This window comes from Plodia interpunctella, chromosome 2 (genome assembly GCF_027563975.2).
Source record: "Plodia interpunctella isolate USDA-ARS_2022_Savannah chromosome 2, ilPloInte3.2, whole genome shotgun sequence".
NCBI lineage: Eukaryota > Metazoa > Arthropoda > Insecta > Lepidoptera > Pyralidae > Plodia > Plodia interpunctella.
Genome location: NC_071295.1, coordinates 5,794,099 through 5,817,321, shown reverse-complemented (window position 1 = coordinate 5,817,321; position 23,223 = coordinate 5,794,099). Strand labels below are relative to the sequence as shown.

The window sequence follows — 23,223 nt, the reverse complement described above, 5'->3', positions numbered from 1 at the left end:
TGCATTTTCTACTTCATAATAAACTTGATAGAAAATGGATATGCGTTATTTCGCTGATACGTTGATACGTTAATGCTGATACGTTTAAGTTAATAAAGAAAACCCTATGTTTCTATATATGTAGTCGGTCTATAATTGTTATAAATATGAAGTGATGCTTATGCTTATAAGTACATTTTTCACACTCACTATAATTTTATAAAACTCTTGACGTCGCCTCAAATGAAATGCTGTCACAATATAAACATTATTAGACATTTATTTAAATAACCTTTGATAGCATGAATCATAATCATGACAGTATGGGACTTAGGCTTGACAACGTGAATACAAATAAACCATCATACTGACTACATGAGTCATGGCTCAACTCACAGTACATACATCAGGGCATGGCGGTTATATAATACGGTTACATTTCTAGCAGTTGATAGGTAGTAGCAATAGAATAAGAACAGTGGCCGTAATCAATAGGATACAGTTATTGTTTATTTTACTTTAATTTAGTTTGGAGTCAAGATTTGCATGAATATTATAAAAAATTGCAACCATGAAACTACTGGATACGTGCATCTTTCCCATTGCACTGACTCCCCATAAAATGGAATAAAAGTGGTGCAACATTTTACTGGAAAAATTTAGGCATCTTTGGTACATAGATTGGGTAGAGTACCAATAACTTGTGATAGCATGGTAATTCTACACCGAAAACCACGGGAGTGCACGGGACGCGTCTTCTAGCGTTGGAGGCAGGCCACATTTCTACGTTGCATCGTGCTTTTCCGTTGTTTTCCATAGGCACAGACGTGCGTTGACGAACGTCGAATTTCCATACAATTTGGGCGTTGTTCGTCGACGGTGTCAAAACAACGGAACATGACTATACCCAAAGAGACCTCTTAGACCTCTGTTATTTTTTATAGGTTTAGTAAGTACTCAGAGTACCTACTAATTCCATGGTTGTGAGCTTGTCTGTCGACGGACGTCAAAACAACGTAGCGCGACTGAGCGATGCTACATGGCTCCTATATAAATTCACTTGTGGCTCTATCTTTAGATTTTAAATAATATTACAATCATGGTTGGCTGGTTTCTGCTTCTGCAGCAACATCTTCCAACCAAGTGATAAAGTAAGTTGGTACCAATAGATGGCGTTGTATTCTGTTTCCCTGTCGATCCAAGAGCTGGCGCCACAAGCGAAGCTTTGAGAAACGCTTGTGGAGTGGACTTTTGATAGCTTTTCCCTCCCACGCGGAGCTTAAACACAACTTTACTGTCGCTTGTAATTTGCTTCGCGCTCTACATTGCGTGGTCGATGCGTAATTTTTTAGAACAGGTTTATTGAAACAGCAATGGAAGTTGTTCTAAAGTGAAGTACGTATAGACTGAGTGTATGTTGGTGAGCTGGTTGCGTGGATGCGGGACCGGCAAGCAGCCGCCGCCGGTCGCCTCAGTAGAGACGTGTTCGTGCTCACACAGGGACAGGTGCCACGACGCCCAGCGCCCAACTTGAGCTCGCGGAACATCCTTGTTTATAACACTTGTTGTGCTCCCCTACACGTTTTTAACTTCCAACACTGGAGTTAAACTCAGTTCAACACTAATTTATGACACAATGTGAACACGGAAGTGACGTGAAGTGATTTTTAAAATACCGGCATCGACAGTCATGTTGTCAAGAACGATATAAGTGCAAAATTATCTTTACTGGTACACAAATCCCGCATGGATTTCACTTGCGTGAGACGCTGCTGAATTTTCAACTTTTTTATTTCAATTGATGTAAGTTTTGCTCACTTTTGTAACAATGTAAATAATCTTTGCTGATGTGTAATGATGACTGGCGATGTTACACCCTATGCTAAACATTGTTATATAGAACTTAATAAATGCCTGTTAATAACAAATACATTCAAACAAAAATAAGGATTATATAAAGTTTCCTATTTAATGTTAATATGTTATTGTCTATAGAAAATCCCTAACGACGATTTCGTAGTCCTCTTGCATACAAATGATCTATAATGGTCGATGGTGCGTTAGCTTGACCTGTTTGTCCAATTGACTTTGTTCTCGGCATTTTGGAGTGTATGTATATGAGCAATTCTGGGTACTAGCTGCCGGGCACAGCCCCACTGCGCGGAGTTGAACGCCCGCGGCCCGCGGTCACCGCATCCAATACCATTTACAATTACCTCACCTTGGCAATAATCTAATTTTATTTCTTTGCGGAACTCGATTACGGAGATCTTCAGTCACAGATCATTATGTCTTTACCATGTTTTATTACAGAAATTGTGATGGATGCTTTAGATTTTAACAATGGTCTTGAAGTGCTATGTAGGCAAGACTTATAAAGCATTAATTCACCGAAGAAGGTCGTATTTACTTTCAGTACATACATATAATTACTTAGATAAGCTAAAGTAAATGCCATTAGTAATTGTAATTGCCATTAGAGATTGATTATCCACATCAAAGTAGGTACATGTTACTCAATAACACTAATGCTCCTAGCAAATCTATAAAAAAGCTTTTCAAAGTAAGAGCCCACTTCGTTTTGTATTTTTTTTGGAACATTCAACGCTAAATCGGTAGCTTAGAAATTTTAAAGAGTATGGGCTAGAATATTTTATCATTAGTTACCCATTTTTTCATTATTCAACTACTTTCTGTATGGCAAACTATTCGGTACATTTGTCTTCAATAGAATTCTCCGGTTATTCTTTTAATAAATGGCAACGATAAGAGATAATGTCTCTTCGTATTCGGTATACCTATAGGATACCAATAAGTAAAGAACCTTTCGTTTGCAGGTCTCGAGAGACTCCCATCTTTCTTCCTCCGATCTGACTCTGTCACAGATAACCAATCCAATCTCATTTATTAGCCTTCCTTTGGTTCAGACTTACTATTCTATTTTACGATAGCACGTGCTACAGATAAAACTCGGGAAGGGTTTTCCTTATTTGTTTATTACCTTTTATAACACCCTAGAGCTCATCTTTACTTTTCATCAGGCTAGATTGAGCTCAAACGCACTTACAACGCACAATTTTTTAATAAAACTAAATAAATTAAAACTATATATATATGAGGCCAAGTGAAAAAACCTCTAAATTATCATTTATAAGACATGATTTTTAACTAAAGTTGGATTCTTTTCATCTAATTAATTTTTAAAGTTTCATAATTCTTGTACGATGTGGTGTATTATTAGATATATTAGTAGTTTTAAGGAATTTGCCTAAAATTTTGCTTTGTTGATACGTGATAATCAAACTTAAGTGGAAAAATATAGTCTTCAATGAATATATTCTTTTATGATAGTGATGTATAATTTAATCTCAATAATTGGATTCGAATTTGAAAGAATCTAGAACTTCTTTCTCTTTCTTTATGTAAGATTTATTAGTTATTTTGCCTTACGAAGGTAACAATTAATGTAAGGGTTGGTCAGATCTCAAATCACGATTTTGATTAGAAATAGGAGTTGGGACCGATACGATAGAGAGGGTCAAGTGCCCTCTTGTCCTCGGCAGATTTGCCAATCTTGGTCCTCTCGCGGGGTTACCCACTCAAGGCGCTCCTGGTTCTTTTGTCCCCACGTTTTGAAGACGCGTACATACCCTATAAAGCTACCAACAGATATTAGTTTCTGAAACGTTTCTGCAAAGATAGTTAAGGTTACAACTTCCTCTCATAAATTAATTATATGGTGGCTCAAACGATTGCGTCGTTTGAAGCACTATTCAATTAATTTATGAGTCGGGTTTTTGTGAGTTGCTAATATTTCTCAGTGCAATAAAATTATCTATTTAAGTATATATGTAATAAAACTTTCCTATAGCAGTCGTGCCATAATTAATTGGTAGTAAACTCTGCTTTGTAGTTAAAATTACATTCAAAATACCTATGTCTATCAATGACCATAAACTTGTAACTGTAAATGATAAATTTGCGTGGTGTGCCGTAAACAGGAATGCACTTGGCTCCACCACTGAATAAACATTAGAGAGTTAGTGTGCACGCACACCGCCCAGTTACAAAGTCATTGATGCCTCGCGCAAGATTTACATAAACAGCAAAACAAGTTGTGTACCTATCCGGACTGGTCTGATAATATTCCTCACATAAATATTCAAACTATCTACGAACAAGTAGTTCACCTGCGGTCTTATCTCGCATTTCACTTTTTGCTGACTTGACCCTCTTTTTTATTGGAATGCGTTTATTTACAATATTACGGTTCATGATTTTGGACAACGATTGTGCAGTAGAAAGTGTTAACTGGTGTTCTATTTTGGTTTTCTTTGTTTATAGTTTTGTGCCAGGTATACTGAATGGCTTATACGATTTCGTGATTTGGCGCAGTTCGCAAGGGATCTATTGTAGCAAATAGTACATAGCAGGTCATGTATATGTATGTGGCGTGTGTATGTGTACCGTGACTGTCATCATGATCATGAATATTCGCGGACGCGGCGCGGGCGCGGTGTGCTGTGCTGGACAATGGAGCCTTTGTTGCACAATGCCCATTTCCGATTACCAGATTGAATCGGGTCCATCAAAGCTCTGGTCGGTTCAATACTCCACCGTATGGAACGAATATACAGATTTATGAATGATTTTACCCTCAAAGGAAATTAATGTTTGATACCAGTCATTTACCTATCAAAAATGTACTGTTTAATTAAACTTTCTTTAAATATATAGTAATCATATCTAGTATAAAGTGGAAAAGGGCCTTGGAAACTTTTATAATAGACGAAGGATGAGAGGGATGATGTACCTAGGTAACGTAACAAAATATAAAAGAAAAATACATAGCTGTAATCACAAAATATTACAAGTGAGCATCAAAATGCAAATTAAAACAAATACTTATCTCAACTTGTAAAGAGAACTCCACGAACTTCGCCAATATTCTGTATAAATTAATTTTGTTTGAGAAAGTTGTCAAGGAGTAACATGTTGAGTGTTGGCGACTCGAGAGCCAGTCACTAGCAGTTTGTGGTCAGGAACTTGGAATAGAATCAAACTAATAATGGTTGATCCGCTCACGCTACAACACTTGAGACTCTGAGGCTTGTCAAACTTTGGTTGTTATTTAATTTAACCTCTCGTTATGCGGGTGAATACTGCGTAGTCTGCGAAGCGAGCTTGCTACACCAAACTATCGAGGATATAGAGATATTTAGATATTAAATTACATATCAACTTTCCATAAGAAAACAGCAGTTTCCAAGTCAAAACTATAGGTGCTATAATGTTACATTCAGTGGTGAATTCCTGCTGCAATAGGTAGAGCTAATTTGAGAAAACACTTTTGATCCCGCGAGAATCTTAAATACCAATGATCATTTTCTGATATGATTAAGGATAACTTCATAAAATTTACTTATAAACAACGTCGCATCTAGATGGAATAAGATGGTAGAAAAGTATAGCTGTAATTAAAAAGACACACATTCTTGAGCTCTCTGCTCCTTTGATTTTATGCTGCTCTATTCATTGTTGCGGAAATTTAGACGAATTTGCGACGATCGCGTTTCATTAAGGGGCGTTTTAGTGCAAAAGGAGCGCCGGTTTTAATTCACAAAGCGAGTGCGGTGCTAACGTAAAACAAAGTTTTAGAGGGGTTCTTCGTTAGTTGCTCTCTCCCAGTCGCTCAGGTGAAACCGGAACGTAGCGGGTATGTTAACGGCGAATATATTATGACGTGTAGCTAACATATTATGATGATCTACTTGCGAAGTTTACAGATGTAGAAGTTTCGGGACATTCACAGGATGCACAAGGTATAATGAATAAGAAAAGATTTAACTTTCCGCTTCGCTTTTCTACTAGTTTGAGTTAGTAGCTAGTTAAGTTTAGCTTCCAAGGCGTTCTTTGTGCTTTGTTAGAAGCCATGTTCTACGACGTAATTGTGTACAATTTAGAATTGAACTTTGTAGCTTCAGTTTTATATATTATAATTATTTTTTATTTTTATCAACGTTTATTTTAATCACTATAGCATGAAGAAACTCGGCTCTTAGATTAATTCAAAAGATACTAAGCAAAACAACGCACGGAAGTACTTTTGGTGACACTAATCTTCATACTAAATGCCGGCCAGGGAAAACAGCGCACGTCACACATGCATCGTTCATTCTATATCTTAATGCAGTGCACCGGTGCCATGGCATTATTAACATTCCATTTAGTGGCGCCCGTGCAAGTCACAGGCCATGTAGGTACTACACATGATCGTATGAATACTGTATGTTTTTCAATATAATCTATCAGACTATTTTCATTTGTAAAAATATAAAAATGTGAAAAATGTTAAACGGTAATACTAATTCGAGTGATGTTGCGTATTTATTAAATGAAATGTTTAATTTCCATTATGTAATGGAAATGTAAATTGAAAGTAAAATCATTTTTTTAACTTTCAACTTAATATACAGGAAGGCTGCAAAATTACAACTTCACAGGTGCATTTGCATTTGCGTGACCGCATCCTGGGCCGAGAGCAGCCGCGAAACCTTACGGATAACTGCAACTTTTTAATTAACACCGCTATTAGTGACAAAAAGTTGCAAGCTTTCCTCCTTCATACGGTTTCCGCCAAAAGAAGCGAATGAAAGAGTCTTTTAAGTGCTCTGAAAATTAACTTCGACATTAATTGAAAATAAATAGTCAATTAATAAATAGGATGACTTTTTTAATTTTAAATAAAAAATCTGACATGATTTTATTAAAGTAGACATTTCATTGACCTCTTGAAATCCAAATTGGATAACAATAGAGCCTCGAGATTGGGCCGGTTAAGTCGAAAATAATAATGGCTATATAATTACTACTCCACATTTAAACAATACAGGGAACTAGTATTAATCTCAGGCAAGTAGAAAAATTTTAAACTGTGGGCGGAGCCCGAGTGAGTGGATGTGAGCCTTCGGATGGCGTACGAACCTCCGTTGAGGCGCGCCGCGGGCTACCTGCCTTAATTTGAGAGCCAAGAAATTACTCATAATAATAAATGTAACTACTCATTTCGAAAAAAAAACAACTTAGTTGCCGTGGAATGCTTGAAACTTGAACAGATTATCTCTGACTCAACGGTGATTACTGTGAAGTAATCCATTCTACCGAAATCTGCATCATTAGTACAACAAGAAAACTTCACCAACAGAAATCTCGATCCAGACTTTTTAAAATTCACAATGCATTTTACAGTTTAGTAATGTTCGATATACACATGCTTGCAAGTCAACTAGGTAAAATATGTCATTCGCAAGCAATTCGCAACTCTGCTTTTTGGCTTCATTCCAAGCTACCACTCGGGTCCAAGTCATCTGTTAACTTTATTCGAGGAAAATAAAATACAACACTCGTTTTGCGAGTAGTACTTGAAAAATGAAAATACTGGAATAATCTTTTACGAGTTTTTCTGTGGAAAGTAACAATGTGAATTCAATCAATTTTAACGGTGAAAACAAACAACGAAGTGAAACCGCAGGACGAGAGTTATTTTCGTGGTCTTACCTGCGGAGATATCAGCGTAGTTCGGGCGACTCTTGATGGGAGATTTATCGGGGTAATATAGCTTTTGTGAGAGTTTAGCCGGTTTATCGCCCAAAGCGCGAAAAGTACGACTTGTGTTGAGCAACTTTATGACGTCCGTCTGGCGAGATATGGTCTCTGCGATCAATCTATGGAGCCTTTAGAATTTTGCGCCACACCGCGGCGCGGCGTGGTGGTGTGGGAGTTTATAACTCGTGCTTGGTGCGTGCAAGTTATAGCTACATAAAATTCGAACTGTATCATTTCAGTTTAATAGAAAACGAATCATTAAATGATTGAACCGTATTTAAGTTTAAATTGTCTGGCTTTTTCATTTAGTTAATCCTATTTTAATTTAGACTTAAATAATAATATTAAGTAATGCGGATTATCGATATTGCGGTAATCTACTTGGTTGCCGATATTGCATATATGCATTTCTTAATATTTATCAATACCGCATTTCTTATCTAGATTTACCCGATAGGATTTATCAAAAAAAAAAATTTTATAGAAAATAAAATCTCCACTTCATGAACTTCGGATTCGCATACGTAGCTGCCAGTTGCATTTGGAACAAAGTCGCCATTCATTCAGCCGGTCAGATGAAATATTCACGTGCCGTTAGTCAAACAGGCATATTGATATACCTCCAGCTTTGTATATACGCGGTTATTTCAGAGGCAGAAATCATCCCCTCATTTTACTTACCCATGCGTTGTTATAGGTTCTCCTTAAGTATAGGATTTTCTGCTTCGGTCATGTATTTTACTTTTTTCTTAATTGTTGTTAAACACAGTAACGAAAGTAGTGTTCCCGCTAAAAATGGCCATTTAGGTATTTCATCGGTAAAAAAGTCGACAGAAAGCGGCGACGTATTGTTTGCTAAATAATAAAGTATCAATTTTACATTAAATACAACAATCTAAATAAATATTTTCCCTATGTATGTTCCACGTATGCGAGAGTATATATATTGAATGCGTCGTCACCACACATCAGTATGCGTGCCGCGCGTGCGTGCCGGCATGCGTCGGCGTCCGCTCCACACTACTCCACTGTCCTATCCTATCAAACCTTACCCACCAATAAACAATCATCACTTTATAAAGTTATTATCGCATGTTACGGACGTTTGTCATCAAATAAACAGAAGGAAATCAATGATGACACTGTCCATTGTGACACGAATCGACTTCTGAGTACATAACGGCGATTCTCATAATATTACGTAAATTTTAAACCAGAAAACAACAGAAATCTGAATAATATATTACCTATCTATTTCAAAATCCTTCCTGTCTATTTGTGTAATATTATATAGAACAGCATACCTATTTCAAAATCCATACTTCCTTACTATTATTAATAAAGAGAAAAAAATTGTAATGAAAAACTTAAAAACTACTTGACCGTTTTTGAAGAAATCTGACCCAGAAATAGATTATGCTTAGGAGTTAAATTTATTTTTTTACCCGAGCGAATCCGGGACCATTAGTGACCGATAAATTGAAATGTGAATTCAAAACGAATATGTAATAATTTTATCGCTGATAAAATCAGCGATATTTCTTCTTAATCTCATCTCTTCTTAATCTCATTAACGCGATTGGATTCATTTGCTTTTGAACAACGAATCAGACTTGCAGTCAAAGTAAAAGTAAAATAACAGCAGCTTCCACAGATACGGTAATTGTCGAGCTGTCAGCTTTTCCAAGAACGGCCAGCTGTGGTTACAATAAAGCATATTTTGTGAGACATCATGCTCGTTATTTTTATGATAATAACAGTTATAAGACGTCTTGGATACAAGTGTGATTCAGCTTTTTATTTTTAACTTCAAACTTCCTAGAACAGAAGTTATCTAATGGTGATAAAGTTTAAGATTGTAACGGAGTCCCAAGTTATAAATAGACATCTCTCGTATGTATTCTTATTTCTATTGTATAAACACGATGACTTCCTATAGGTAAGTATCGGCAATTATCATAAGTATGATGATCGTGAGATGTAAATAATAAAATACCAAGAATGAAATTATTATCTCAACCCTCAGAAATGATTCTTAAGTTAAAAGAAGTCTTATCGCCATACAAGTACACCTAACAATGCAAACATTAGGTACGCGGAATCAATATTGTTGCAGGTTGCATCCATTCTGAAAAGAACATTGTGAAAAATAAGCAAGCTTCATTTGTCTGTTCACGGTTCGTTACTCGATGCACACGGGAAATGACATACGTGAGAATATGAGTGATTACTGTTAACGTGAAATGATGTTATCGTGTGCACCAGACGAGAATATAGCGGAGTACAAAATAAGAAGAAAATAAATTAAAAGCATTGGAAAATTAAAATTCTCAATTGAAAAACGCTGGAGGAATTTTGTAATAATGTAGATACATGGATTCAGATAACTGAGCCTGATTTCAGATATATCAATATCAACTTAATAAATCTCAGTTGAACAGATTTCATAATTTAGTTCTTATCTCACAAAAAAATATTTAAATATCGTGAAATTTTTTTTGTATCTTTGATTTGACATTTACGAAAATGTATTAGAATAGTAAAAGAGTAAATAGATTTTTCTCTGTTTACTTTCTTGCTATTATCTTATCTCAAGAAACGTCTCGATTCGAGTTTTAATTCTATATTTTCTTTATTTCTTGTACCTAGTAGCAGATAGCAGATCTATCTCACCTCGCGTGTACCGTCGAACAAAGGGAAAATTCGCAGCGAGTGAGATTGGAGGGCCGCGGCGCCGTCGCCTCCCGAGCTACGATGTCAATCGCGGTTCCTCTTTTTGCTTCCTGTTCAGACAATGGCAGGAAAATATTTTCTAGGTGTGGGGAGCGGAGAGGAGAGCGGGGGTCAATGGCGGGAGCACCCGAAGCACTAATCTCTGGCGGGATCGTTCGGATTAATGGCTCGTATTGCCGTGTCTGTTGTTTGCTCCCCTCAAAGTTCTTAGTTTGTCTATTAGAAGTTTCGTGATGCGCTACATTTGTTGTGTTATGATGCGCTTTCTTATTTTTTCCTTATCTGTTTTACATACTTGTAGATTTTCTTATGGTTATTACATAAAATCAATCTAAATTCGAGGTCTAAAATGTAGCTTTTGTTGATTAATGACATTTGTAGCTAAACTATTAGTAAAACAAAACAAATAAGATTGTTGATGTAGATTGTGGATTTATATTTATAATAAAAGCCAATAAGACTAAAACACACTTTATAACAAGCATGCGGAACAATGAAGGAATTCTTGACGTCACTGTCAATTGTGACAAGAATCGACTTCTGAGTACATAACGGCGACGAAATCTGAATAATATATTAGCTTTGTATGGATATATATATATATTTTTAAACAACATACCTATTTCAAAATCTTCCTCACTGATATTAAAAAGAAATTTTTTCTTTTTTTTTTTTAAAGTTAATAAGGGTAATTAACTTTCAACTTAATATTGTTTCGTAAATTAACAAATTTCCATCAAGATCAAATGCTGTGTTTGGCTCCATATGACCTGATAGTAATTATAGGTACACCTACCGATAGAGTAGGTAAATTTTGTGTTATTATTTGTTAACGGAAAAAGATTTGTTATTTTAGGTTTTATTTATTTCTTCGGTAATCCAATTAACTAAAATTTCTCATGGAGGTTATGGGTTTAAAAGGGCAAACACTAAATATTTTGTTTGTGTGTATTTGGAATGGGTCTGTATGAAACATGAATCTATTCATCATTGTCTCTCTGAGTTATGATTATGAAATAAGCTCAGAAGGATGACTACATCCTTCGAAGAAATAATGGATAACATACTAATGTTATCCATTATTTCTAATTGTATAGAAAATATTACACTTCCAGTTGACTGTAACATTCATTGAAATTATTTTTCTTATAAAATAATCTTAAGATAAGATCATTTCAATGGACGAAGTGATCTGAAGCTGACACAAGAACAATGTACATCAATGTGTATAATGTAACTATATCAAATTGTTCTACACGCCCTAAAAATTTGGTAACAGGTCGATAATACTTTAGCTGGTGCGCAAAAAAAACATCAAATCAAATTCGCTAGGGCCCACAGGTCGTCGGGTTCCTACTAATTAAAATGAAATTGTTAAAACAGACCCTCGGTTCGCTCGCTGCCTCCCAGACTAACTTTTAACGAGGATATATTTGGTTTCGACCAACCCTTTGGTGATTTTACTATTGAGTCTGGCTGCAAATAACTCCGTAATTGACTTCAAACAACTTCTGCTCGTGGTAGAATATTAGGAGTCTGCATTTTATCTCAGAACACGTGCAAATATTTGGATTGAATATACAAGTTTGTTATAAGTATACTTGTTCAAAGTATCTATATTGGTATAAGAAAATGTTTATTTTAATTTTGAAGTTTAATGCATCCAGTATATAGAAAACTTTGCTGACTAAAATCTACAACGACTAGTTTATTTTGATATTACATTGCACCTGAGAGTACCCAACCCCGTCTCCCGATTACCGATCGTGGGAGCATTTTTTTAATGATCACGTCTGTGAATGAATGGTAATAATAGAGGTTGTGTTGCAGAAGGCTTGAGGGCGCCGGCGGCAGCATGATGGAATGCCTGTGCCCCGCGCCGCGCACCCTGGCCTGCCGTGTGGTGTTGCTGGATGAGAGGGAGTTGCTACACGAAATACAGGTAGGATTTATAAATTTTATTGTTGTGGTTTTATTATCATGCTAGAGTCTCATAGGGGTAGGTAGAGGACGATGTTTGCTACGATCCTAACATTGCTGCCTAAATACCACTTCGATTGATATTCGCAATCTTTTCTACAATATGGTTTGTTAAATAATATTTATTGAAGCTTACAAATTACATTTGGGACAAAGTTCTACGTGCTTATTCTGTCAGAAGGGTCAAACGCAAGAAGTGCTAGTTTGATGTTATGGATAACATTGGTTGGAAACCAATGGTAGGAAAGCGGATGTTTATGGATGCTTAAAAGGCTAAGAAAGTAGCTAGAAAGCCATAAAAAGCTAAAAGTTTCAAATAATATTTAATAAATATTCAACAAAGTGATTCAAAACATACTATATGACGTGGAATTACACCCAACTTAAATCGTAAAAATATTTACCAGAAAGATATAAAACGAAAGTCATGGTCCCTCTTATCCAAAAACCCTTAATTCTATTTACAAACAAATACTTATAGGTAATTTTCAATATAACTTGGAATCCCTCCTTGTGGCCGATATCGAAGAGGGATTATTTCGAAAATCGACGACGTGCGGCGCGGCTGGTGTCCCGGCGGACGCCGATAGCATTTTTCAATTTTCCCGTATCTATAAAACAACGAGGTTTCTTTCCATCCTTCACATTTGAAGTGCAGCTATTCCACGACGAATTATTTGAAGAACACCCAGGGGCTCAAGGAAGGTCTTTTATATGCGAAGGCCGGGTCCAAGGTGCGGATGAATTCACTGAATCGTACGTCGGTTCTATGAATATTAAATTCTATTTGGCTGGCATTGTCGTCGCGTGGTGAATGTGAGAGTGTCTCGTGACACAAACTAAAGATGGTAACAGGTGGGGATCCTATTTATATTAGGTGTTAAAACAAAGCTTTTGATGTAGATTATTCCTACATATGATGTGGACAAAAGACTAAGTTTTATAGTGTGGTATTGTGTAATAGAGCAAAACACTATAATACGAAAGAATTTTGAACTTTTAATTATATATATATATATATCTATATATAAAACAATTATATATATATATATATACTAAATATATATATATATATAGTATTTATATATAACTTTGAAAATATTCTTTGGCATATCGATTGAAACTTGTCTTCACTCAAAAGCGCCATGATTTTTAAATTATATTTTCCCTAATAAATGGGGGAAAATTTACCCCAAATTGATACATGTTACTTTTTAAATCGATTTACTGATGACCGGATACACGACACAAATAGTATTCGAGGTTATTGACAAAATTGACAATTTACTACTCATTATTATAATTTGCAAATGTGAGAAATATTTTTTCTTTGCGTAGGGTTAGATATGGTGCCAGTTGGTGAAGAACTTTTAATGTCTTTCTCTGCTTTAAAAAGATACTACTGTCATTTCACGGGAATAAGCTAAATGAAATAGAAGCAGTCTCTTGATGATCTAATAATGGATGAAATCATATATACTTTTATATGTTATGGTTTTAATAATATTACAAATTAGCATTAAGAAATTTGAAATTTAATGATACTAATTTGTTAAACTATCGTTTAAAGTTAAATTAATTTCCAAAAACATATCCAGAACGGATATTAGCCCTACTTAGAGCGTTTATTTCAGGTAAGGCGAGCAAGCGCGGTGAGATCATTCATCCGTATCGTCTATAATCTTCTGTAATAAAGGTAATAATACCAAGAAGCGCAAGTTCAAGCAATTACTGACTCCGTTGTACCTTGAAATCTGAGATTGACTCATACAATTTAGAATACTATATATATAGGAGTCTTTATTAATCTAAGGATCGACTATAGCCGATCTGTACTGATCATTGTTCCCGGTTTCAGTATTTATTTTTAATGTCAAAGTCTCGAACTATATATATATATATATATATATATATATATATATATATATATATATATATAGTATTTATATATAACTTTGAAAATATTCTTTGGCATATCGATTGAAACTTGTCTTCACTCAAAAGCGCCATGATTTTTAAATTATATTTTCCCTAATAAATGGCGGAAAATTTACCCCAAATTGATACATGTTACTTTTTAAATCGATTTGTGGAATATTGGAATGTGTGTCTTTATTGCTAAAATTGTGTGGTAGTGTATATATTTCTGCAACGTAGATAGTGTGTACAACGGGGAACAACGCGTGGCCACGCGTCCCCGTCTATGGAACCCTCGCACGTGTCATCACTATTTGCCTGTATTCAACTACACCTTCCTTTATCTCTATACTATGTATGTATAGCTTAGTCCCAGGTAACCCTTTCCCGGATGTGGAAATTGATGTAAATTCCAATCATATTACGTGGGTTGGAGATAGTTTATTACAAAATTATAATCAAGTTTGACTCGTGGATACATTTAACTAGCTACCTAATAAGTTTGACGACATTTTGTTAGTAAACATAAGTTCAGAATCCATTTAGAAAGATGAATGAACTTTATAACCTGGCGGGTCACAATGTGTAAAAGTGAAAAATTCAATAAAATTCAATGTCGCTCTTAAAATGTACACAGAAATAATGTTTGTACCTTCCGGCCAAGAGCGCAGCGTGCGAAAGAATAATGGTCTCCGGAGCAGAGCTCGCCTACAATCTCTATTACGTCGCAAATTCCCGCTAACTTGGCAACATATAGGACAGCTTCGAAGTAACTCCACAGTTATTCAGATAACACTTACGCAAGTCTATGTCATAACCGTAAACAAGGAAGGAATTTATCCCAGAAATGCTTTTGTTTGGCGTGCTCGAGAGCCCCGGCTTGTTCGTCAAACAAATTCCCAAGATATATTGGGCTAGAATCATCCAATTTAGGTAAAGTGGAAGAGACGAGAGTTCGACGTTTCCCTCTAAATTGTATGGATATTTCAGATAAATCGCCGTCCCACCCTCACAGTTATCATAAAGGAACATTTGTCTTAAACGGATTCCGCGACAACTTTTCTCCTTCCGCATCACTAAAACATCAAGATTTATTAGTATTCCACTACCAGTGAAATCCTCTATCATTGCGAACGATTTGTTATTCCTGAGATAGCGTTACACTGTTCAAAAAGTATTTTTAATAAGTATAAATATCATACTGAAACATCTGAGATTAAAATGTTACATTATTTATATTTAACACTAGATCTATCTCTCATATTTATAGTTCGAGACTTTGACATTAAAAATAAATACTGAAACCGGGAACAATGATCAGTACAGATCGGCTATAGTCGATCCTTAGATTAATAAAGACTCCTATATATATAGTATTCTAAATTGTATGAGTCAATCTCAGATTTCAAGGTACAACGGAGTCAGTAATTGCTTGAACTTGCGCTTCTTGGTATTATTACCTTTATTACAGAAGATTATAGACGATACGGATGAATGATCTCACCGCGCTTGCTCGCCTTACCTGAAATAAACGCTCTAAGTAGGGCTAATATCCGTTCTGGATATGTTTTTGGAAATTAATTTAACTTTAAACGATAGTTTAACAAATTAGTATCATTAAATTTCAAATTTCTTAATGCTAATTTGTAATATTATTAAAACCATAACATATAAAAGTATATATGATTTCATCCATTATTAGATCATCAAGAGACTGCTTCTATTTCATTTAGCTTATTCCCGTGAAATGACAGTAGTATCTTTTTAAAGCAGAGAAAGACATTAAAAGTTCTTCACCAACTGGCACCATATCTAACCCTACGCAAAGAAAAAATATTTCTCACATTTGCAAATTATAATAATGAGTAGTAAATTGTCAATTTTGTCAATAACCTCGAATACTATTTGTGTCATGTATCCGGTCATCAGTACATCAACACTATCATAAGTACAATGATCTTATGAAAAAAATATTGAATATTCAATGACAGACTGAACGAGAAGCATGGTTTGTTGAAACTCGAATATCTGAAATACATACAGAATATTGCAGTTTCGTGTCGGTGAATTTTTCTGTCGCTTTTGCGCCATTTTATTTAGCTTGGACAAATCATATACGCACAGATATGCACGCCGGATTTGTCCAACAGATGAACTGTAATTCGCCACACACGAATACGACATCGGTATTCCATGAAAATGTCTCTTTTAAAGCAAAATTTACCAATCACATGGTTTTCTTTGTCTTGAAGAAAGAAAACTTTGTATCTGCGGCGGAAATGATTTCGTTGAATTTTTTTGGCCAATTCAGGATCGGCCTGCCCTGTGTCTGCAGCGGCAAATCCGTGTCTGGTCTCATCATACATGCACGGATTTGTCCACCAGGCACGTCTGTCGGACAGATCCGGCGGGAAAATCCGTGCCTGTTCTCATCACATCAGTCTGTGCGAGTATGGCTTGCTATGAATCGAGTTTTATAGAATAATCTGAAAAATCTTCAAAACTTCCGCTATAGTTACGTGTTATTATAATATGTACATACATGTATGCACAAGTGATTTTTCATAACAGGAAGTAAAAATAAATACATATAGTAAAACTGAAATATTAGGTAAATGTCGATGGAATTAAGCACAATTTTTTAACTCCATGCTCAATTCTCCGTGTTTTATAGTTAGTAGAAAAGTAAGGAAATGCACAGCAATTTGTGGAGCCTAGTGTTGGGGACAGGAGGTCATTGTGTTGGCGGCAAATTGACTCGGGAGCACTCGGAACATTTCACGCGCCACCGCGTACTGCATGCACCGCTTGGTCCGTATTGATAACGTCTTCATTGTGTGCCGAAGAATACGGCACCCAAGTGAACGGCTGTAATCTTCGTCTACGTCAAATGTTTTTAAGCCAAGGAAATCAAATAAAAAAATCATTTTGTATGCACTAGTTTTATATTATGAATGTGTCAAAGATAATGGTCACGTTTTAACTTGGAATTAAAAATGACTTCAGCTCTCTCCATCGGATCTTTCAACGCCTTCTACCAATCGAGACAAAGGAACTTCAAATCGGAATGAGTAGAAGTTTACTTGTACTAAGGTTAAAACGCTCAATCATCAAAATGTACAAATATGCTAGTCATAGTATTGGTCGATGGTTCAGCGTGGACCCGTCTGAATCGTGATTGCTTTGCTATAATGTAAATATATATGTAAGTATATATGAAACAGATCAATAAAAGCTTTTATATTAATTAATTTAAATATAAATGTATAAATGAGACAGGACCTATAGGCATATTATCACATATATTCAAACTTATTTTAATGTTTGGTACTGATACAGATACTAATGGATCCATTTGCGGATGATGGCATCCATCTAGATAGATAGACTTCAGTAGTTAAGAGCCTCCATCGACTGAAACTACAAAGGACTGACATTATGGTGTGAATCGCATAGACATTTATTTATTAATATACTTATTTATATTTAGCCTACTCATAACATATTGTAGAAACAGTGGATATTCACCACTCTAAAGTAACAATGAGGATAATATAAAGCAATGAAAGCAGTGTGTCTGTTCTTAACTACATGTTCACAATGTTTCCTGCTTTCAATGTTGTATTAATTTATTTGCAAAACATAATTCCATGTCTCCCGCAGATTGATTTATGTAGAGCAGGTAATAAATTGTAATATGTTAAAGGGTAAACAGACATGTTGGTGAATTGTCCGTCTCTACATAATCTCTACATAAACTAAAGAGATTGAAGAAATAGAAAAGCTGTTTATTAAAACTATAATGATATCTATATCTCTATGGTCTGAAAATTAGGTCGACGGCGACCGTGCCAAGTGGAGACGAAAAAGTAGGAAAGCGAGTTGTGGCTTTTGACATTCAACGGCTGAGGAATAAACCGGAAAAACGCTTAGAGAGAGAGATATATTTGTTGAAGCCGAACGGCGAACCTGAAGAAGTGGTGCAACAACGCAGATTTTTCTCTAAAGACGTCAATTATCAAGTATAGAAAAATATTGAAAATTGTCAAAAATACATGTAAAATCTAAATAAATGTGCGTATTATAACATAAATCAGAATAAGAATCGAATTTCATACAAAAATTAGATCGTTACATTTTAGGAAAAAATAATTATAGTAAAGTACCTACTTGGGTACTTATATTTCTTTTAATTTCCATAGGTAGTTATATCGAGACAAAATTTGTAATAGTGGTATTCATTTTTTCGTTATAAATAAGCCAGATGTTGACTATCAGCGCGTTTCTACAATATAAACCATTTCCAATATTAATGTTCGTACAATTTCTTTTGATGTGAGCAACAAATAAATACACGCCATGTCCGTGCCCTCTTTAATTTGATGTGGTGCGAATGGCCCGCGGCTACGTTTGCGTGCGCTCACTGCGAGACCAGCTACATCACATCAACTGCCGCCGGATTTCAAAATCGTTTGTTATTTTTCGAGCCGAACGTACGCTGGGAGCAAACGGGCTCTGTTATTAAATCATTTATTATGCAGCCCAATGAACTGTTTCGCAATTTTCCCACAGTCGACGGAGATTCCTACAGGCAACCTCTTCATTGATATATAATATTTCAAAAGCACGTAATTCTCTTAACTATTATCTCGACACTCGAGAATATATTCTTAGGGGAATTTCGACGAAGCCTGATTGGAATAATTTCATCGCGGAATTAATTAACCCCGCTGATGTTTCTGGAAAGCTTAGTGTGTTGAAAATTATATTTACAACTAGCGAGCAATATGAATGTGAAGAATTTATTTTTTAAGTAAAGATCAAATGTAAAATATCAAAAATGTTAATAAGAAATTAAAAATACCTAGCTGATGTTTTTAAAAAAATATATTTTATCAGAAAGTGGACATAATCGTCCAAATTATTTTTACATTAAGTAACTTTTCAAGAGATAAATCATATTGTCACTCATTCGTGACGTTATAATATTTTAAATTACTCCAATTGATGTGATTACACTGATTACAAAACTTGACACGGGAGAAGTCGTAAACGCGGTTATTTCACAAATTGCCGAATCTCGCCGGCGATGTTCACCGTATCACGCGGGTGGAGATCACGCGAGTTCTTGCGTGAGAACTTAAAAAGGACTTGCTTACTGTTTTAAAAATAATTAAGTTACAGAAGGTAACACATACTCTAAAGTTTGGATATTAAAACGTTTGGTATTTTGTGAAATTAGGGACCTGGCAAGAACATCAAGACATCTTATTTTAACCGAATACTCTTGTCTTGACGTGGTTGTGGTTATGCAGACGGCATTGGCTCTCCACTACTTTCTGTTTCTTGTATTCCTAGTACACTAGATTATAAATGAATGAATGACGTAGCTTCTAAAATATGCGTATAGCTAACTAATACCTCATTGACCTTTGAGTAAGTAAGTAAGTAATGGCTTGACACATCTTGTCAAGCCATTCAAAAAAATCCTTATGTAAAGTTCGTCAGAATTTGAAATTAAATATTGAAATAAAATGATTATTAAAAGTATTATGTATTCAAAGTAATTTTCTATTTATTACATGAGCTAAGCTTCTACGTTTTAGCCAATTTAGTTTCCAACAACCAGTGATTATGCTACCAGGCAGTGCCATTGGAATCTGCAGAGACTACTGGTGTTACTGCCTCGCGTGCAAATCACCCTAATTGTGGAAAGCCCCGCTTCCAATGCTAATCGTCTATAGTCACGTGCCAATATCGTGGGATATTAATTTATGCTGCTTTCTACATTTTAAATTATATTTTCACATAATCCGTGTTTATTGGGCACGCAGCGCTGCAACTAATTGTAAGCCGCCATCATTTCAAATTGCAAAATTATGTTTTAATCCGCCATCGCGCCGAAATTATATCTGCTGCGTTAAATACAAATTACTATTTATATCTATAAAACATGTCCGACGTACGTAGTTGTATTCATGTATTAAAACTTTCAGCCAAATATTTTTTTCAAAATAGTTAAAATATTGATTCTATGGCTAAACAGCCAACTACTTCATTTATGGAGTAGTGGAGTAGCCATCATATTGTTTACGTCAGCTTAGACTGCATTCAAACAATACCAATATAGTTTTTAGGTATAACCCAATATCTTTTATCTCAGCGTAAAAAATGTGAAAAAAGCGATGTTCAAAAAAACGGCCTTGATAAATTTTATTTTCATTACTACATAAAATATTTTCATAACGCTAATTTCGTCAAAAACGTGTATTCGTGTAAACGTCAAGTTTTACAAAAGCATGCATTGACAAAAAATTTAATTATTATCATGAAACTAATTTCATGCCTATGTATCCTATGTATCGAAAATTAGGTTTAATGGACCAATTTCACTTGACAGGACAACAGCACAGGGCAGGCGCTGCTGGACGTTGTGTTCAGACACTTGGATCTTCTGGAGACGGCGTATTTCGGATTGCGCTATGTGGACCAGGATAACCAAACAGTAAGCAATAATTGGTTAATTTTTAATTTTGTATTTATTAATCTCCATAAGTACCAATCTCTGTTTTTTTGTTCTAATTAAAGTTTATTATGGAATGCTTTTGGACTTGAAATTATTTGAAAAAGTATCTGTTTTGACTATATGGATATATGATACTATATGGATGGAAAAATTTTTAAGTCAATTGATTGTTTATTTTGATTTTGAGTTATTTTTTCCATTAGTAACCTTGTTCTCTGGGAACAATTGGTACAAAAACTTCGCTAAGTTTTTTGGTGCAAATAGTCGAGAAAATGAAGAAAATGTTCGTACTATTCAACTAGAAACTCTTAAAAACATGGTGTTATTTCGGGATGAATGGGAATTCGTTTTGAGCAGTTTCAGTTAATGTGTATCGTCTATTACATTTCGTACGGTGCGCCATTTTTTTATATTTTTTTGTAAGAGAATACTTACCCAAGTTTCGGCGACTGAAGCCAAATAAATCCTTTTTATTTGCTGAGCTAAAAAAAACGTGTTTCTGTGTTCTGACTTCTGTTAACAGAACCATAATTATGATTTATAATTGCAATAATCTTCAATTTCTATAAGTATTACGGAATAGCTTTTATTTCACATCATAAACCAAAATATTTAATTCTATCTTTTTAACAGCACTGGCTGGATGCTGGCAAGAGGCTACGGCGGCAGCTCAGAGGTTCCGATCCTCACACCTTCTACTTCGGAGTTAAGTTCTATGCTGCTGACCCTTGCAAACTACTAGAGGAAATCACCAGGTATTATTAGTACTTACGTATGAATCATATTCATTACTCTGGAACTAATATTGACCTATTTCTGTATTTGATATTTCTTATTAGTATTAAGTATTATAATATCATTTAAGACTATCTATATTCACATACATAATGTCATCCAAGACATATTTTTTGGCCACAAACTCAGTAATGATAAATTTTCTCTGTACAAAAAAAGTAAAAGTTGATCAAATCCAAATAAAAATTAATCGAACTAAAAGAAATAATAAACTTGTTGAAAGATTTCTTCGTCTAATTAATTTTGTTGATATCCGTGAATTTCTAACAAGAAACAGGTTTGTACGTAATATACGAACTTTCCATTTCAATTAACGTACAATTTCATCTTCACATTGTTCGAAACTCTTAATTAAACAAAACGATCGTTTTATTTAAACGCTGAATTTTGATAATATGGAAAATATTACAGTAATTACAGTTGTAATGAGTTTCAGCAACCGCTAACAGTATGTGAGAATGAAATTAATGATTTCGCGTCCATATTTTACGGCACGGAATTAATTGCGATGTCGAAACCACATCAAAGCTTTGTCTGCCGGACTCAAAACGCATGTGTGAAGTAGCGTTAATAAATTATCTGTGTCCGCTAATATCTAAAATCTTGACCCTGCTGCTGTTTTGTTTCTAGATATACATTTTTTGCCTTAGGCGAAGTATGATTTCGTTCATAGCTTTCGTAAATAAATGCAAAACTGACGTGCAAACTGTAACAGCATTTCGATTGATTATGCTAATTAGAGTAAAATTTAAATTTTTTCATATATTATTTTAATGGAGTCTATGATTATTATTCACATTATATCGACTTTAATGTCACCCATGCTCTTGTGACACATTAATATCATCCAAAGAGCGCGGGGTAGGAAGTGATAAAACACATCTGCGCAGCCGACATGGGATAATACCTACTCAGCGCTTCCAAAGCACCGGAATCAGCCATTTCTGATACTTACTCTAGCAATTCCCTATTCAATTTAGAACTAAACCTTTTTTAATGAGACTTTATTATTTTTCTCCCGGGATCATGATTTATGGTTTTTATGACGAGTGCCTTGTCGATTTGATCGGTGGATTTTATATACGTTTTGCTTTTGATAGTCGAATGAAATGATCAGATCATTCGCTATTTTCATTTAATATTTTAATTAATTTTTCTATTTCCTAGTTTTGTGTCTCTTTCGAAGTTTTCACATCTCGAAGTGGATTCCTCCGCTTTGCATATCGTGTAGCTACTTTGAAATCAATTCCGAATCATATCATATTGAGGTCGAAAGCGTACCGCGACAGTTAGCATTGAAATTCATTAAATTGTCAATAGACATCTACAGAGATAAGGTATCAAAATATTTTTTCACATATAAATAAATACCCGAGGCACTTGAGTGCATGGGGAATCTCCACGCACGGTTTGAGTGCCTCTTTAGAAACGTCGTGTGATGGGAACCAACGCTCCGCACCAATCACTTTGTGTTACAATAATAAACAGTTACGTCGGCATTACGTTACTTTGAGACATCCCTTTGTGTATTTCTGAAGTGGAAAATTGTTTTCAGCATACCTAATATCAATTTGCTAACAACATTATCTAATTTTATCAAACAGAATTTCGTTAAATGATGTTGTTTATATATAATGTTTAGGCTTGCTGTTAAATCTCTATTAAGACTATGAGTGGGTCGCACCGGT

At 35.0% G+C, this 23,223-nt stretch overlaps 1 protein-coding gene across 4 annotated transcripts in view; it reads left to right on the top strand.

Moving 5' to 3' along the window:
- Positions 1 to 1,442: 1,442 nt before the first annotated feature.
- LOC128681038 (uncharacterized protein) overlaps positions 1,443 to 23,223 on the top strand; it is a 37,855-nt gene continuing 16,074 nt past the window's right edge. For 2 of the 4 annotated variants that reach the window (XM_053764588.1, XM_053764583.1), the window contains exons 1-4: positions 1,443 to 1,782; positions 12,148 to 12,259; positions 20,615 to 20,719; positions 21,374 to 21,495. In XM_053764588.1, coding sequence (XP_053620563.1) covers positions 12,173 to 12,259; positions 20,615 to 20,719; positions 21,374 to 21,495 — 314 coding nt within the window. In that variant the 5' untranslated portion in view covers positions 1,443 to 1,782; positions 12,148 to 12,172. The remainder of the gene's footprint in view (positions 1,783 to 12,147; positions 12,260 to 20,614; positions 20,720 to 21,373; positions 21,496 to 23,223) is intronic. The other 2 variants (XM_053764604.1, XM_053764596.1) reach the window with 1 other exon arrangement.